This window comes from Merops nubicus, unplaced genomic scaffold (genome assembly GCF_000691845.1).
Source record: "Merops nubicus isolate BGI_N331 unplaced genomic scaffold, ASM69184v1 scaffold2526, whole genome shotgun sequence".
Taxonomy (NCBI): domain Eukaryota; kingdom Metazoa; phylum Chordata; class Aves; order Coraciiformes; family Meropidae; genus Merops; species Merops nubicus.
The window spans coordinates 777-18,360 of NW_008616737.1; the positions used below are offsets into that span (position 1 = coordinate 777).

The 17,584-nt window shown below is 41.7% G+C and overlaps 1 protein-coding gene across 1 annotated transcript; it reads right to left on the minus strand.

Moving 5' to 3' along the window:
* Positions 1-522: 522 nt before the first annotated feature.
* On the minus strand, positions 523-14,337 carry GIT2 (G protein-coupled receptor kinase interacting ArfGAP 2; the record flags this gene model as incomplete). Its single annotated transcript, XM_008942907.1, has 15 exons — positions 523-612; positions 1,980-2,228; positions 5,349-5,498; positions 6,099-6,241; positions 7,173-7,284; positions 7,581-7,678; positions 8,008-8,080; positions 8,163-8,214; positions 9,854-9,899; positions 10,693-10,787; positions 11,908-12,038; positions 12,183-12,269; positions 12,616-12,721; positions 13,470-13,582; positions 14,155-14,337. Coding segments are annotated over 15 exons (1,728 nt in total), but the record flags the coding sequence as incomplete, so codon positions are not given.
* Positions 14,338-17,584: the final 3,247 nt, after the last annotated feature.

Here is a 17,584-nt window from a genome sequence, read left to right on the forward strand (position 1 = left end):
GAGTCAGCAGAAAGCTGAGGAGTGTGTCGGTGGGCAACATGAAGGGCTGTTTGGATGCTTGAAGAACTCACTTCACCAGAACTAATGAGCATCTGTAAGATAAATGGTCAGTCAGTACCAACGTGGACTGGTGCAAGCTGACAGCCCCCAAGAAAGCAGGCGTTGAAGCCAGGCCCCAGCGAGCTGCAGATGCCTCATGCAGTGCATCTCAGGAGGAAGAGTCACACGCTGGCTCGTGGCAGAAGTACCAGTAAGCACCTGCTAAATTACTTCCCAGCCAGCAACCAGCTCGTCCTGCGGCTGCTCGGGCTGCAGAGGGACCCGCAGCGCCCCTGCGTGGTGTTAAACGCTGAGACTGCAGCCGCTGGAAGTTAGAGAGGGGGTGGAAGGAACGGAAAGTGCTCAAGTGCTGCTTCGTGCAAGCGTAAGGCAGCCAGCCAGAGGGGAGGAGACAGAGGTGGGATGGCCTCCAGGGAGATGCCACCTCCTCCAGGTAAGAGAGCGGTGGGGAAGGTACTTAACCCTTCGTGTGCTTTCATCCCTTGCCCAGGAAAGCGCGGAGGGGAAGGAGGGTAGAGATGAAGAGGAGGTCACAAACGCACTCCTCCCGATCTAAAAATGGGAAAGAGAAAAACACTCGGGAAAACCAAAACCAAAACACAAGTTAATGCTTAACTGAAACAAAAGGAACACACTTAAAAATCATGGAGATGACATACAGCAGGGATGATTTTGAGAATCTGGCTGAGCTTGGGTGGACTTAATTCTTTCAAAACGCAACCGGCTTCATGTTAATTCTAACATTGATATTCCAGAGGTGCCAAATTCCACAGAGAATAAAATAAATTCACCATGATACCAAATGAACTCCATGTAACAAATCAGTGCTTCAGAACTGCCACTTCCCCCCAAATTTCAAACCAAAAGATCTACACATTTGCCCACAAGGCCTTTTATGCACTGTCACGTTTGGCAAACGCTGCCACATACAAAAGAATTCTGACATTTCTTGCTGCCAGAACTACCTTGATATCAACATGCCAATAAAATTTAAAATTATCCAGATTCCCTAGTTTGAAGTTCCTATAAGGGGGTGAAAAACCCAGCATACAAATTTCTGTGCCAACTGTCTTTAGAATGTGCATGAGACATCTGCCCTCCCTCATGCCAGGCAAAAAAAACCATTAACTTCCAAATATGTTTTAAAGGACTTAATTGTTTCTCTGAAAGGAAACAAAAGACAGTACTACCAACAGGGAAATGTACTGAAACAAGTCCAGACATGTTAAATAAAAACAAAAATACTTTCCCATATTTCCCACGGGGCAGTGTAAAAACATGTAACAAGAAGTTAAATTTAATAAGCACTGGTGTGTGCTGGGTCACTGATCTACAGTGTGACCATGTCAGTGCAGAATCCTTGCTGCCAATATAGAATTCCCTCTCCACTACTAGCACAGGAAAACACTAAACCAGAAGAATTTGTTCAACTAACAGTTCTAACCCATCTTCAGTCTCCAGTTCCAAACTCAGAACAAGAAATTGGTGGCCTAGTGGAAAAATCAGCTTTGATTCCATTTTATTTTTGCAAGGTGGTTCTGAAGTTCCACAAATTGGCACATGCCTGTATAACTCAGGAAAGAAATCCAGGAGTTTTACCTACCTCCTTGGAATACTGTTTCTCCCCCCACCCTCCATCCTGGTTTTCATACAGCCACACGTGGATATTTGGCATATATATTGTTGTTAAACAGCTGAGCAGAAGCCAAAATCCCCAACTTATGTATTCCAAAACTGTTACAGCTTTCCAAACCATCAAGCTCCTGCAGACATGTTAATACAGCAAACATGAACAACCCTTACACTTCAAATTCACTCTGGAGCAGACGGTTGAGCGGCGTTGGCAAACGAGCAGAGCTGGAACAGACAGAGAAGCTGAACGTGAGGAGAAATGCAGAAGCATCAGCAGTTTTACTTACATGTGGAGGGAAAGGCTGCAGCCTGGTTATGCTCTCCTCTGGGTAGGTGACCTCTCCCATGGGCAGGTAGGGCTTCTGACCCGAGCCTGTCTCGTACATGGACATGGGTCTGCTGCCCCGAGCAGAGGGTCGCCGCTTTAGAGAAGAACTGTTGGTAGGGTCTGTGTATTCAGAACTGCTTTGGACCTGATAAATATTGGTTGTAGCCTGTCTTCTGAGGGTGGTGTTTTCACTCTGCAGCGTTTGGAGCTGAAAGAAACGTTGAGCAGGGACTTTGTTTGTCTGAGAGCCAGCGTCAGAAGCAAACTGACTGTACAAGTCGTGCTTGTCAGCTTCACTAGTAAATCCAGTCACTAGTAGCTGGGGTTTGATTTCTTTTTCAAAATCTATTTGACTTGCTTAGTATAACATGGACACTTCTGTGTTCCAGTATAACTGAGAAACTTCTATGGAAATATTTACGTGCTGATTTCCAGCACTTTTTGCTGGGATCCAAGCTCCATTAGATCTCAAAACTGTTGTTCAAGAGCACACAATCCATTTCTTCCAGCCTGACTGTACTGCCACACGACTCATATCACATACTGAGGCTGTGGGGGGAAGCACTGCCAACAAAACAGGTTTCCAAGCAAAGTGATCCACTTCAGCAGGCAGTGCAAGAACTTACAAGACTTTAACGTAAGCCCCATGAACTCTGAAAATGCCAGAACTACAGCACAGACACCAGAAGCAGCACAAAGAAAACCAGAGCTTGCTCTGCAAAGCAAGAGGAGAGTTTAGCTTATGGAAATTAAGCATCAGCTCCTGCTTTCTAAGAATTGAACAAGAAATATTTTTCAGGCTTTTTGTTATGTATTTGATGGGTAGTAAAACCACAACAGTTCTAATTTTTTTTTTGTGGAGTTATTTGGGGTAAGTTTGCTATATTAACACATCATAAAAATATAAGTCAGCCCCAGCAATTCTCTAACAAGAACTGAGTACAATATTTCAAACAGCTGATGGTCAGTTAGACAGGAAACTGCATATTGACTACTTGCATTTACTTTGCACCATATGAACCTCCAAGAACATTATATATTGAAAAAAAATAATCCTGTTTTGCCTAGGGCACTTCCCAGAACCCTAAATCCAATGTGCAGGCTTCTACTGAGATAATTTATGGGCTTTCTCCCCACTTTCTGTGTGCTCTGTAGCAAGATGCATTAAGTCTTAAGATTCAAGGATCAGCCAGGAGCCAAGCCACCCCTTTATTGTTTGACATTAGAGGCAATCAAACAGGGCAACTTCATAGACTCCTGCTTCCAAACTTCTTCCACATTTTATAAATGTGCTTTTGGTGCAGCCAGCCAAAAAACTGCTGTAAACTCAAACTTTTAACCTCCTGTAAGCACCTAAAAAGCCCCACAGGCATAACCCCTATAACTTTTTCCATTAGAATTCCCACTAAAGTCACAGAGCTATTTTTATTGAGGTAGAATCTGCTCTGAAGTGGTGTTGATCAAGTGTAGCTTTGCCTCTTTTTTTTAATTAACACGTTTTACTTACTAATTTCCATGGAAAAGATTTAGACAGTTTTTTTTTAGTTGATGGCCTTCTAAGATCTTGCTTAGAAAACAAACAAGAATAAATAAAAAAAAAGAAAATAAAATACTCTTGAATGACATCTATTGCATTAGAATTGCTGAAATAATGTAAATATATGAGTGTCTTGCCACAAATAACCCAGCAGAGAATTCCCCTGTTGTCCTGAAGTTCCCAGGAGCTGTTATCCCTTGTCCCACCCTGTGCTCTGCCACGCTGCACAGCTCCAACAATTCTTCACTGATCCACAGACACTAAACACCAAGTGAAAGGAGCCCCAGAGCTCTGTATGTCACCAGGATGTAACATCAGTGCAACTCAGCTCTGGAGTGAGTGAGGTCCAGCCACACCAACTTCAACTGCAGCAGGACAATGACCTCCCTGCTGCTATGCCACTTAAACAGATTAAAGCCTCATTAATTCACAGGCTCTAAGGATTTTTTTTCAATCAATAGGCTATATCTGTTTAAAGAAACTCAATATAAGTAAAAAGTGAATTCAGTTGATGCAGAGAAGTGCTCAAGCTGTTTGAAGCCCAAGGAAACACCCTGGGAACCCTCAGGTCCCTCTCAGCCTTCACCATTCTGACAGATCCCAAAGACTGAACACAGTGGTAAGAGAAGGATGGTGCTGGACAGACTGGGGTATTCAAACCTGCTGCATCAGCCTCAGACACCAAGAGCTCAGCAGTTCCCACCACTCCCCACAGCATCAGCCTCCTTGCCCCCAAAAACAAGAGGGAAGCAGGTTCTCAGCACAGGTTCCCTCTGCAGCAGCACAGCCTGAGCAGCTGGCAAAACATTCAACAAATTCTTGATTTGTTTATAGAAGAATTAGAAGGTCTGGCTTCCAAACTGGGGTTTTGGAGCTTCAAATTCTGGATTTTAGCAAGAAAACAGTTTTCTGTTTGTATCAGACCATCCCTACATAGTCACTCATACTGTAAATGAGATACCTCTACCTCATCTAGGCAAAATCCACACTGCAGGTTTACAAATTCTTGACTTGTTTATATAAGGATTAGAAGGTCTGGCTTCCAAACTGGAGTTTTGGAGATTCAAATTCTGGATTTTAGCAAAAAACATTCAGTTTTCTGTTTGTATCAGACCATCCCTACATAGTCACTCATACTGTAAATGAGATACCTCTACCTCATCTAGACAAAATCCACACTGCAGGTTTACACCAGTAATTGAGTTTACCACTATATCCTTCATGGTTCAACTCTCATAGATTGAAATGCAAGGAAACAAATAAATCATGACCCTCCCAGTATAGAAAGACTTAATACTGTATTGCCACATTTCAGATTATTTTCTACCACCAAACTGGACTGGGATTTTCATTTCCCTTCATTCCAGCTAGGCTTATAAATGGAAAAACCCAACACATGTACTGGAAGAGCTGCAAGTACACTATGTATGTATGTGCACACGTGTGAGATGTGTGCTAGCCCTCACTGACACTGCTGAACACTGCTTATCCTGAGGTAAGACTGCAAAAAACATACAAGACTTGAAGTTTTCCATCTGGACAGGACAGTTTATGTCAAGGTGAACTAAGCAGATCATCACCTCCACAAAAAAAACCCCATCACCACTCAAAGCACATGCTGCACATGGATGTTTATAGTGTCATATCTGATTCCAAAGCAGCTCCATTTTAAAATAAGTTTTCTCATTATCCTACTATTGGGTTATTGCATCTCCAGTTTCAGCACTTTTGCTCTGGTCAAGTTCAAACACATCAGAGGAGGAAGGGGTCACACACTGCTGTGCCCAGTACCTTTTTCTGCATGATCCTCAGCTCATCACTCAAGTTGATGTTCACTTTCATTAACTGCTGAATCTTTACCTCAGAAGCCACCAGTGCATTTTTGACTTGCATATATTCTTGGGCTGTCACTGGTCCATCTGACAAGTCTGAATCCAGGCTCTATGAACAGGAAGAGAACAACACACCATTGAAAAAAATACCAAAAAAACCCCCAAGACAATGAGATTTCAACAGCTTTTCATGTACTTAAAGGAATCATGGTTCAAATTAAGTTCAGATTAATATGATTCATTCATTAAAATAAGTTTAGTCTTCTCTAGAATAGAAGTTTGAAGTCAATCAAGTCTTAGCTTCTCACAAAAACATTTGTGTCAGAATTTTAGTGACAATACTCTTTGTAAGGATTTTTTTTTTTAATATGAAGTAAAGAACTGGAAACTATAGAAGATAGATTATTAAATATCCAGTGTGCATGTGACAAGGGAAGATTAAACTAGAACTACTGGCTTTACTGCCTCTTTTTTACCATGCCACATTACTTCCAGGAATGGTTTAAAACAGTCACTACTGGTCTGCAGTAAATATTTCTTCAGCTGGAAGAGGTAAATGTGACACACCATGGAGAGTTTTGGTAGATCCACCTATTTCACCTGTGCAATTAGATCTCTATCTATAAACTCCATGTCATGAGGGGAAAGATTGACAGCAGCTTACCCTTATGAATAGAATTTGGTGTGTGTATAAATATTTCAACCCTACCTTCTGTCTGTTTGATTTAGCTGCATTTGTTTCCAGATCTGTATCTTCATCTGAAGCAACGCTGTCATAATCAGGCTGGTCATTATCCTGACTTTCACTACTGTGTTGATTGCTGATTGATTTGAGTATCAGTTCCACATTTTCTGTAGATCAACACACATTTAAAAATGTACTAGTCAGTTTGGAGAAGAAATGGAAGTGCATATTTTATAAAGTAATTTAAAAAAAAAATAGAAAAGATCTTCAGAGACAACACAAGACATGCCCTAAGAAAGTATCATTGGAGGAGCCCTGTTAATTAATTTAGATCCATCTAATAGGTATGGATTATTACTGTTCAAAACATCAAAGTTTTATGGGTTTGTCTTTTCATTCCCAGTGTTTAGACAAGTTAAAGTGTTGGGAATCATGCTTTGGCAGGTTAATAAAATTCACATTTAAAAAAACCCTACAAAACAGACTACATGAACAGATGGCTGTCAATATTAAAATAAAAAATATAGGCAAAATTTAGAAGTTAGAAAAGATTTCTTCTATTTTCTCTCCAGAGGGAGTTTCATACAGTCTAGAATTATGTCTGTGTCTGGTTCATGGCACAGGTATCTGTATTCTTTGAAATCTGTCCTACTCAAGAAACACAGAAAGTAAACATTTTTAGGTGAATTAACAATAAGCTCAAGAGCATCTCAATCACAGGAGAGTCTTGCATGTGTTGAGCAGCCAGGAGAGTCAGCATCCAAAGCACAGACATTATCCTGGCTGCCAATCAAAGGAACTACCACCCTAAAACTGTCCAGCAATGTCCTGGAAAGTTTGTTCCTGAATTGCACAAATTCCACTTATTTATTTGTATTATGAATACCTACCTTAACAGACAAATCTGCTGTATTTGGGCATTATTTTGGTGGCCTAATGCATGCTGTCAGCAGCCTGCTACCAACACGATTTAGCTCTTATCATCCATACAACCAGTGTAAATCTCTTTCTTCATTCCTATATTATTTCTGGATGAGGCTATAGCATTGATTAAACTCCTGAAGAATTGCACAGAGGAGACACCAAAAGCACCCTCACCTTTTGAGCCAGTGAGAGGATTCCCCTGTTGTCTTCGTTTGGCATCACTTAAAATATCTATAACCAGGGTAGCAAACTCGTGGGCATTGAATCGAGCCAGTTTCTGCCTTCCCTGAATTACAGAACATTGCAGGAAAAAATACACATTGTGTATTAGATGAACAGCAGAGTTCCTTTGTGAAACTAAGACTATAGCACTTACAGAGAGTTGACTTCTCTTATTACAAAAAGTGTGATTTAAATTATCCAGCTGCACACTCCAGGGCAGGGGAAATGTAAAGAGGTTCAAAGGGTTTCACAAGTAGATGGAGCTCTTCTACAGTAACAAAGCACAGTAAAGCAGTATGACTTAGAAAACCCTAGCCTGTTAAATAAAAATAGTTTTATAGGGTGAAGGAGATCACATACCTGATTCCTGGTTGAGGAATACTCAGGATTTACAGGAAGAAAAGGGACCACTGTGGTCTCTGTCACAAGCGTACTGTGATTCTGAGTGGCAAGCCAAACTGCTCCAGGAAGAGAAAAAAAGAGGGCATAACCTTCCTGTACCACTTGAATGTTTATTGTCAAAGAATAAAAGGCCACAATTCCAGCTACACAAACACAATCAATTCAAAGGAAGCCTTTTTTCCCCAGAGGGTTCTCTACTTTGTAAAAAACATTGTATTCTTTTCAATTATCATCCCTTTCAGACAATGCTAGGCAAAGAAACTACCATTATCAGGAATTACTGCACAAAAAAAACCCTACTTCAAACAGAACACATCCTCTCTAACACTTTGCATGCAATGCAATTCAATTTTATTTTAGACACATTCCAGAAAGCCTCATTCACCTGCATCTGTTTCCCTCCTGTCAACTTCATCGTACACATCCATTGCAAGTTCTTCAAACAAATGGTTGCTGAGCTAGGGGTAGAAGAGAACAATTACAGCTTGGAAATGATGAAGTGACAAGTTTGCCACAGCTAGACAAAGAAATTTTACTTACAGATTGAAGCTTCTTCTTTGCAGCTTTTGCGAGTTCTGATACGTCTAGACTGCTATGAAACCAAGGAGTGATCATTACATCTACAGCATTTCATAACTTGTGTTCAAACACAGACTGTTTCAATAATTCAACAATTAAAATGTCAGTTTTATTTGAAACTGCTTAATCTTTCAGTATTTTTAGTATAATTTAACACATTGATCTTACTAACACTGCTAACACACCCATTTGTACACTCTTCAGCTTTTCTAAAAAAAAACTATTAACATTTAAAACAAAAGAATCTCCCAAATCCTTTGGAATATGAATACCCACATTTGCAGAGGTCAAGAAGCAGTCAAGCTGTAGTGCAACAAACTGTCTTCTGTAAGGAATCTGAACAGTATGATCATTCTGACCCAAACTCAAGTCCACACAGAACAGTGTGGACTGTGCAGGAGACAGGGGATCATCAGGCTGGCAAATGGCTACAGCAACAGGGCCGTGCTTAAAACTATCCTTAAAATGATTAGTAAATCATCTTTTCTACTGGTTTCCAGCCTTGAAATTGAGGCATGGGATGAAAATTGTGCAGTTCAACAGGGTTTATCATAAGAGCCACAGATTGGAAAGCTGATAAATTTTGAGTCCTTATTTCTATCACCCAAGGGAAGACTCCTCTGCCCTACAAGGCTGGAAATGCTCAAATAAAACTTCTGTACCACTGACATCACAGAGACTTTGGATAGTCACCTAGACAAGAGGGGAAAAAAACCAAAAAAGGCAGAAAAAGCCAAGCAGAAGTCATGACAGAGAGGTGAGACAGCCTGAGCAGCACCTCTGAACAAGTTGTTTTCTCTGCCTGTCGAACTCCTCCTCTGTGTAACGAGGCAAATGATGCTCACTCTGCTCTGCAAAATACTTTGCACTGAAAATGCAGAATGCTTATCCAATAGCTAAACACAGCCTAGCTATAAAAAGCACAGATATTAAGTATTCTACCAACAATTGCACAATTTATTACAGTTTTTCCCAGAACTTTTACAAGCAGTAAGTTGAACAGCAGTTTACTTAAACACAGCTCAGCTATAAAAAGCACAGATGTTAATATTAAGTATTCTACCAACTATTGCACAATTTATTACAGTTTTTCCCAGAACTTTTACAAGCAGTAAGTTGAACAGCAGTTTACTTACAGCCGTCTTATTTCCAATTGCATAGCAACAAGAGAAAAACAGGGACTTATGATTAATATTTGATGTATGATACAAACCTGATTTAATTTTTCACAACAAAAACTTAAAAGAACTCAGATGACCAGAAGTATAAATATTTTCAGAAAAAAATGTAGCTTTTCTACAAGTATTAGTTTCAAAGTGCTGTATCAGGAAACTAACTCAGCTGATCCTCACATTATTTACAAAATCTTCTTCCCAGGAATCCCCAATGTGTGTTCCCTCAACATAATGGCCTCCCCTTCTCCCAGCACTTTAACAAACACAGTAAACTTCTATAATCTTCTGATTGTTTAGATGACAATATTCATTCCAGGAAAAAAAATACCAAACACAAAAAGCTTCCAAGGTTGATAAAGGCACGTATTAAAATGTTAGAATGACAACAAGCTTAGAAGTTGTTTTGGAAAAAAAACTTAGTGATTAGGATTTTGTTATTTTGCTGTTTTCAGACATGCCATGGAATCAGCAGCTTACCTGTCTGCCATCTGAGGTATAACAAAGTGCTGCCCATTTTTGTGCTCTAGAGTGGAAAACAAAGTGCACTTTAATAGATTGTAAGTGGACTACAGTTTTCAATGTCAGATCTGCAGCTGGCATGCAGTTTAAGTGAAAGACATAGTGATGAGAAACCCAAGAATATATGCAGCAGGCAAACACAGAATAATTTATCTTGCATATAATTTCTCATTTTCCAATTATAGGAAGCTATCAAGACTTAAAGGAAGGCTCCTGCTGCAAGTTCCTGGTATTATCAAAGATTACAATTAAGCCTTATCGACTATATTAAAATTCCATTTCAAAGGTTCTAATATAGAGGGCTTTATGGCACCTTATGGCCAAAATTTCTTAAGCATGCCTGTGTTCATAAAGTACTCACCTAATTGAATACTCCTGTTTTTGCATTTCAATTAGAAGAGTTTCTACAACACCTCCTGCAGACTATTCAACATTCACAAAACATCTATTTTCCCTGCCATTCACTCTCTGAAGTTACACAGTACCCATCTGATCTTAAAATTTAGGTTTCTCCACAGTTTCAGTGATATTCTATTTATAGAACACATATTTGTGGAAAAATGGAAAGTAACTTAGTTTTTTAGTATACATAATCCTATTTTTAGTCCTAAAATTATCTGCATTTTACATACATTAACACTAATCTTACATCTTACACTTTCAGCTCTCCCTGGGTAACTTCTATAGCATTAGAACCACTTGAAATGCATCTAAAAAGTGTAGTAACACTGACACAAAAATTATATACCATAGTTTGAACTGCCTTTTAATTAAAAGTGTGTGATTTTTCTCCTTACCTGGCTTCCTGCCACAGAGATAGAAAGCCAGCCTGTCTGTGAGCTCATACTGGATTTCCACCAGGCGCTCGGCCAGCTCGTGGTGCCCACCTTGCCTGGTGCACACACAGAAGTGACATTAGTTATTGGGTTTGAGACATCCCAAATTTTGAAATGGTCACAGAAATAGATCTAGTACAAGCCCTGTTCAACATCTATGTGTTTGAGTGTATCAGCACCACGCAGACTCACAGCAGGGCTTTCAGCAGCATGCTCCAGTGGGTAAAGAAACTACAGATAAACTTTCATAACTTCCCAAAATGAGCCAGTCAAAACTCTAAAAACCTTTGCCTACTGCTTTGCTGGAGAAAAAAACAAACAAACAACAGATGCAGACTATTTTGAATACATTATTTACCATTTTACCATTGTGAGCTCAGGCAGCAAACTCCTGAATTCACATTTAATTAATAACACTGAGAAATAGAAATACACTGGCATATTGTGTTCCACAACCAAGTGCACTTAGTCACCAGATTCCACGTATGGCCTCAATTCCAAATCAATCAGAGCAATGGGGATACTTTTATCAACACAAATGTGCAGCTTTTAGTTGATCAGTACTGTCCAGTTTTGCATATAAACCCCCAAACCCCTCAATGCCATGCTGCAAATCTTGCAGGGCCTTGTTACTGCCCAACTGATGAGCAGAGACACTCACATTTAATCTTTCTTAACATGAACAGTGTCTGCCCTCAGGAAGCCTGCAGCCTCTCCAAAGGTGGGCTTTCCAGAGGGCACAACTCTGCAGTGAGATGTGCCTTATGCTTCACTGCCACCAAACCCCTGGTTCCACCCCTGCTCCCTGACCCATCTGTGTGGCCCAGCCCTTTCCTACAGCAATGCCCTCCTAGATCCACACTCCTGCAGTGTGCAGAGCTTGCTGCACTTGCAGAAACCCTTCTCCTCAGGTTACTCTTCTGTGAGCCATGAGATTGTCACAGCACATTTCTTTGGGATCACAAGTGTTGTCTCAAGCATCCAGGAGAATACAGGCTATGGAATGATGAAAATGCTGATTTATACTCTATGCATTTGCTCTTTATGGAAAAAGTACTCACTGGCATTTAACAGTCAAATTATTCTCAGGAGAGAAACACATCTAAGCAGGTTCATCATGTGATTTATGAACATCAGTTGATATACAAAAGCAACCCATATGTCTGGGCTTTCTACCTTGCATAGTCAACTGGAGTTTTTCCATTGGAATCTTGTGTGCCAGGATCTGCCCCATAAACAGACAATAACTCTGCCTGTAAAGTCTGTCCTGCCTTAGCAGCCACGTGGAGTGGGGTGTTCCCTTTCTCCTGCAAGACATCAAGAAAAGCACCTACTTAACCAACAGGTCTGAGAAGACAGACAGACAGTATGTTTCAGTTGAAATGAGTATAAATATTATGAACTGCAAGAACCCCTGGTGTATCAAAATAATGAAGAAGAGGTGTTCATACAGGATGAAAGAAGTTGGCTTGAGCTCCTAGGGAGAGCAACCGCAGGCACGTCTCCAGGTTCCCCGTCCTCACGCTGGAGTGGAGTTGCTGAAAAACAACCAGGGTTGCACTCAGTACAGCAGCACTAACTCACCCCTCAGCACTTGACTGTTTCAGGCATGTTTTTAGAAACAGCTAAGCAAGAATTCTTGCTACAGCTGCCTTGTGTGAAGGTTTTTTTCCACGTTAAAGTAAACCGATGCTTCTCAGCCATCCCCATCTCCAGTACCCGTGTATATTACCAAAACAGCTTCAAGTTGCTATCAAGCTGTGTTTGTTTATGCAACAGCTCTGAAGAAGAGCCATAATCACCTCAGGTGAATGGAATTCAGTTTGATTTCGCTGTGCCACACAAGCAGCAGGTTGTGCAGAGTGGCAGAAGGCCCAGACTGACCTTGCTGAGGTCTTTGGCAGTGACACTGTCGTCCTCACGGCACGGCAGGCGGTGCACGAACGCCAACATCTGATATTTGGCTCTAATGAATTCTGCTTTGTTGGGGCTGGAAAGAGAAACCCAAGCAACAGAAAGGAAAGGAAAGGAAACGTTAGTGCTTTCACAATAGCACAAAGGCTCTAGAAAATGGAAAATTCACAAGTGAAGATTGCATTAGGGCTTTGTGTGCTTGCTAGCAGCCAAGTTAGACATGTAAAAATATTTTCATTCACAACACAACCCAGCACAGACTAACTATACATCATTCTGTCCCAAACATCAAAGGATCTGCAGACTCTAGGATGCAGTGTATATCCCTTAGAAGTAAATACTGAATTTTAAAATATGCCAACTTAACATCTCTAATTACTCTATGCAGTTATTTACATATTAAAATTAAGCACTACATTCAGTGATGGAAATATTGCTTTTTTTTTAAAATTCATCAGCCAAGCTCAATCTCATCAGCAGGGTTCAGTTAACTAAAGCATGTGGCATGAGAATTAGAAGCTTTTTGATTCAAGTACTGGTAGAGGTTCTCACTATTCAAAGCTAAAAGGCAGGAATCCACAGTTCAGAAAATTCAAGCAATGTATTTCCATTTTTTTCAATAAATTTCCAAAAAATTATCATTGGATTTTTCTTTTTAATAAAAAAAAAAATTAAAAATGAGTGAACAAATAACTAGCTTACTCCTGCTGTCTTCCAGCAACCAAATATACACAAATTCCCATGGATCCCTTGCTGCCTCTGTTGCTGCTCAATAAAATAATCAGATTTCTTCAAAAGCAGCAGTTCTGTTGTTTCCTACTTACTGCACTTTGTCCTGGGGGCTGGCCTTGCGCCTTCCACTCATCACAGAGGCAGGGTCCAGCAAGGAATGTTCCCATATGGAGTTGGCACCATTATTGTACAGGGTTTCAACCATCTGAAAAGCACAAAGAGGCAGTGAGGACACGTTGCTGCTGGCTGCACACACTTGATCAATCCCCAGCAGACAGCAAGCCCTGCTCTGTGTGCTGGGACCTCAGGACCAGGCACATGCCCAGGAGGTTTAGTATGGAACATCATAAGGACCCCCTTAAAATCCTCTACTCTTCCCAACAGCAGCTCTGCTGAAGAGAGAGGCTTGCTACATATTGAAAGTTTAGGTTGAAGCAGATTTATTGCAGAAATCTGAAAGAAAAGTTGAAGGTGAGGTTCCAAAACATAGATATCAAATTAAAAAAACTATGGACAGTTCAGGGTTTAGTGGTCCATTAGAGCAAGACAAGAGAAATAAAAGACTAATTCAGTAAAAGAAGGCTTGACAGGTTCTGATCTGTTTTAGCAGAGGACTTGATGATCTTGGAGGTCCCTTCCAACCTAAAGGATTCTATGATTCTATGAAAAGGACCAGCTCCTCTCAAACAAAACCTTAACCATTTTCAATTAAAAAAAAAAAAAAATTAAAATGTACTATAGCTAGTTTTAACAAAGGAAAAGAGTTTTCCCTTTCACCTGCAGCAGTGTTGGAGGCCATGGTGTGTGCTTGAGGTGCCTCACTTGGGAGATGTGGCGCCCCAGGCTCCGATGGACGCTGCAGCACTCGTCACAGATCAGGATCCCCCTGTTGATGGATGCCCAGCAAGGGTCTGGGGAAGAAAACAGCAATTCCAGCACTGAAGGCACCACGACCTTCTCCTTCAAATGCAGAGGGTAAACCAAGGAGTCCTGCCTTCCAACCTCCCTGGGCTGCTGGGGCAGGACCAGCCCCTGCCCTCACTGGGGATGGAGAAGTCCTTCTGAGAAGAGCCCAGCTGTTTGCAGTTCTATGGAAACACTCTCCCTGATCTTTTTGGAGTAAGAAAAAGCAGACACTAAATTTTTTACCTTCTTGAAGTTCTTGTCATTTAGTGGAGTCCTGCAAAAATATTTCTAACCATAGTACCTGCCTGCTTTTTTGAACAACTCACAAGTCTATCAATAAGGAGCAGTAACAGTGCTCATGCTTCTTCAGTCTGTATTATTATGTTGTTTTTTTTAATTTCCACATTAAATACTAAGAACACTCAAGAGCATTACAGTAAAAAGGCAGAGCAAGATAAACATTTCACTGAGCCTTTAACCTGACGTCAAAAACTGTCAAGCAAATTAACTTCAACTCTGAACAGATCCAAACTAGACCCACCTTACATAAGTGAGCCAGAAAGGCAACTGAGGGAAAGTGAAGCAGTAAATAACAGGAAAGCTGCCTGGCAGGTAAGGTTCTTGGGGTGCTGGTGGCCCCCTGGCTGAACAGGAGCCAGCCTGTGCTCAGGTGGCCAAGGAGGCCACCAGCATCCTGGTCTGGATCAAAAACAGTGTGTCCAACAGGAGCAGGGCAGTGATCCTGCCCCTGGACTGGGCACTGGGGAGGCCACAGCTTGAGCACTGGGGGCAGGTTTGGGCACCACAGGATGGGAAGGACCTTGAGGGACTGGAGAAGGTCCAGAGAAGGGCAGTGAAGATGGTGAGGGGTCTGGGGAACACGGCTTGTGAGGAGCAGCTGAGGGAATGGGCATTGTTTAGTCTGGAAAAGAGACCTTATTGCTCTCCACAGCTCCCTGAAAGGAGGCTGGAGTGAGGTGGGTGAGTCTCTTCTCCTATGTAACCAGAGACAGGAGGAGAGGCAATGTGCTTAAGCTGCCCAAGGGGAGGTTTTGTTGGGATATTGGGAAGGATTTCTCTCCCAACAGCATGGTGAGGCACTGGCCCAGGCTGCCCATTGCCCAAGGGGAGTTTTTGGTGGGATATTGGGAAGGATTTCTTTCCTGACAGCATGGTGAGGCACTGGCCCAGGCAGGTGGTGGAGTCCCCATCCCTGGAGGGGTTCAAAAAAATGTGGACATGGCACTTGGGGACATGGTTTAGTGATGACAGTAGTGTTGGGTTGGTCTTGATGATCTTAGAAGTCTTTTCCAACCTCACTGATGCAATGAATATGTACTGGCTATGACATAATGTCCCCCATCAAAAGGTATAAAACCAACTAGGAACATTATATCAGATTGAAACTGAACATATGCACAAGAGGACCTTAAACTGAGGCCTCTCTGCTGCTCCCAGCTCAGCCTGCTGCAGAAACTCCACTCTTCTGCCAGTGACAGATGAAATCCCCCATGCCAAGAACCCTGTGGGGACAGGCAGCTGACAGGCAAGACAGTCCTCTTCTACTTTGGAAAATTCTCCTTAATTTCAAATCCAGAGATGAGTCTGAGGCTAAATAAGTACAAGCCAAGCCTGGTATCTGATGAGAGAACTCCAGCATCCTGTCAGAATGCATCTAAGCAATTGTGCATCACAAAGAAGCCTCCTCTGACCCATGTAATGGGTTTACTGCATCTCCAGAACACGAGATCTGATCACAGTTGTGGTTTTGAAGCAGAGTTGATGGTGTGTGTGTGCTGAAGGCAATGTAGGCAAACCTGTTGGACCCACAGGCATGAGGGATGGCAGCATCTCTTCACAGATAACAATCACAGCCCAGAGCCAAACTGAAGCGTAGGTTTCAGGAAAGAAAAACTAACCCCATTTAAAAAAAAACAAATTAATAACAAGCACACAAACTCCTTATTAAATCATTCCATTATTTTAACAACTTTCACTTCCAAGAAGGAAAAAACCAGCCATGAGATGAGATGAGATGCACAGGGGCTAACCCAACAACCCAAGGCTGGAGGCAGCCTGCCAGATTAAGCAGCCCAGTCCCTTCTCCTTACAGGCAACCTTACTACCAATTCTTCCATCAACTCTCCTTCTTCTCAAGGCCACTGCACTTCTTGCTCCCATCACTGGTTTCAGCTGCTTGTGAGCCTCACTCTTTTGATTAACTCATCATCAGGTTTTTTCTTTACATCCATCTCAATACCAACTTAACTGTTTCCAAACAAGAGGTGTTTAGCTGTGATAAAGTCACATCTATTTGGTCATTTCACAGCAGAAATGGGGCGTTACAATCCTTCTGAAAAGCTGAAGATTTTCTCCTTTCAGCTTGTACATTCTGCTTGAAAGAAATCAGATTGATCAAGGAGTCCACGTTTATGCAGAACCAGTCAAACAAAACCTGGCACCACTGGAAACGGGGATGGTGCAATGCAAAGAGATGACAACAAAAGGAAAACAAATGAAGACAACAACTGGATTTGGCTAAAGAACTGGCAAGCTCAGCACGACAGGCCCAGAGAAGACTCCCTGCTCCTCCTGAGCACTGGGGGGACCAGAGAGGAGCAGCAGCAACTCAGGCCCCCAGTTAGGAGCCTAAATGGTCCAGGAGAGATGGGATTTGGCAGCATGTGTGGTGGAGAGCAGACTCATCAAGAAGCAGGGGCAGGCTGAGCACTGCAACCTGCTGTCTGAGTCACACTGGTTTAACTTAGAGAGTATTTTTTAAATAAAACTGCACTTTTAAAATGATTTCTAACCCCTCAACCTCTCCCTGACTTAGCACCATTTACTTGTTCTCAAGTAACAGCAGAAGGGAGCAGGAACACAGCAAGAGCCACAGTCTGAAGAAACAGAGAGAACTGTCAGATTGTGGGGAAACATTTCCGGTTTAAACGTAATTTAATGAAGTGTCTGTGCTGTTATTTGTTTGAATGACTTCTAAAAGACGCCCCATTATGGACACAATCGAAGTAGTGATGGCAAAACACAGCAAGGGAGAAGCTCAAAGACAGGTCAGATCTGCTTTCAGGAACAGGGCAGAACCATTCAAAACAGGAAGCATCTGATCAAGACAAGCCCAAACCTTGAGTTCAAAGAGTGAACTCCTGCCTCAGAGTAGGAAGTGTACCAGGAAAGGACACGTAAAATCACCTCGTGGAAAAGAAAAAAACATGCTTTGCCACAGAAAAGACGTGTGTCAATGAAAACCAAGGGGTTAAGCATTAATTATTGCAGCAGCCAAGCG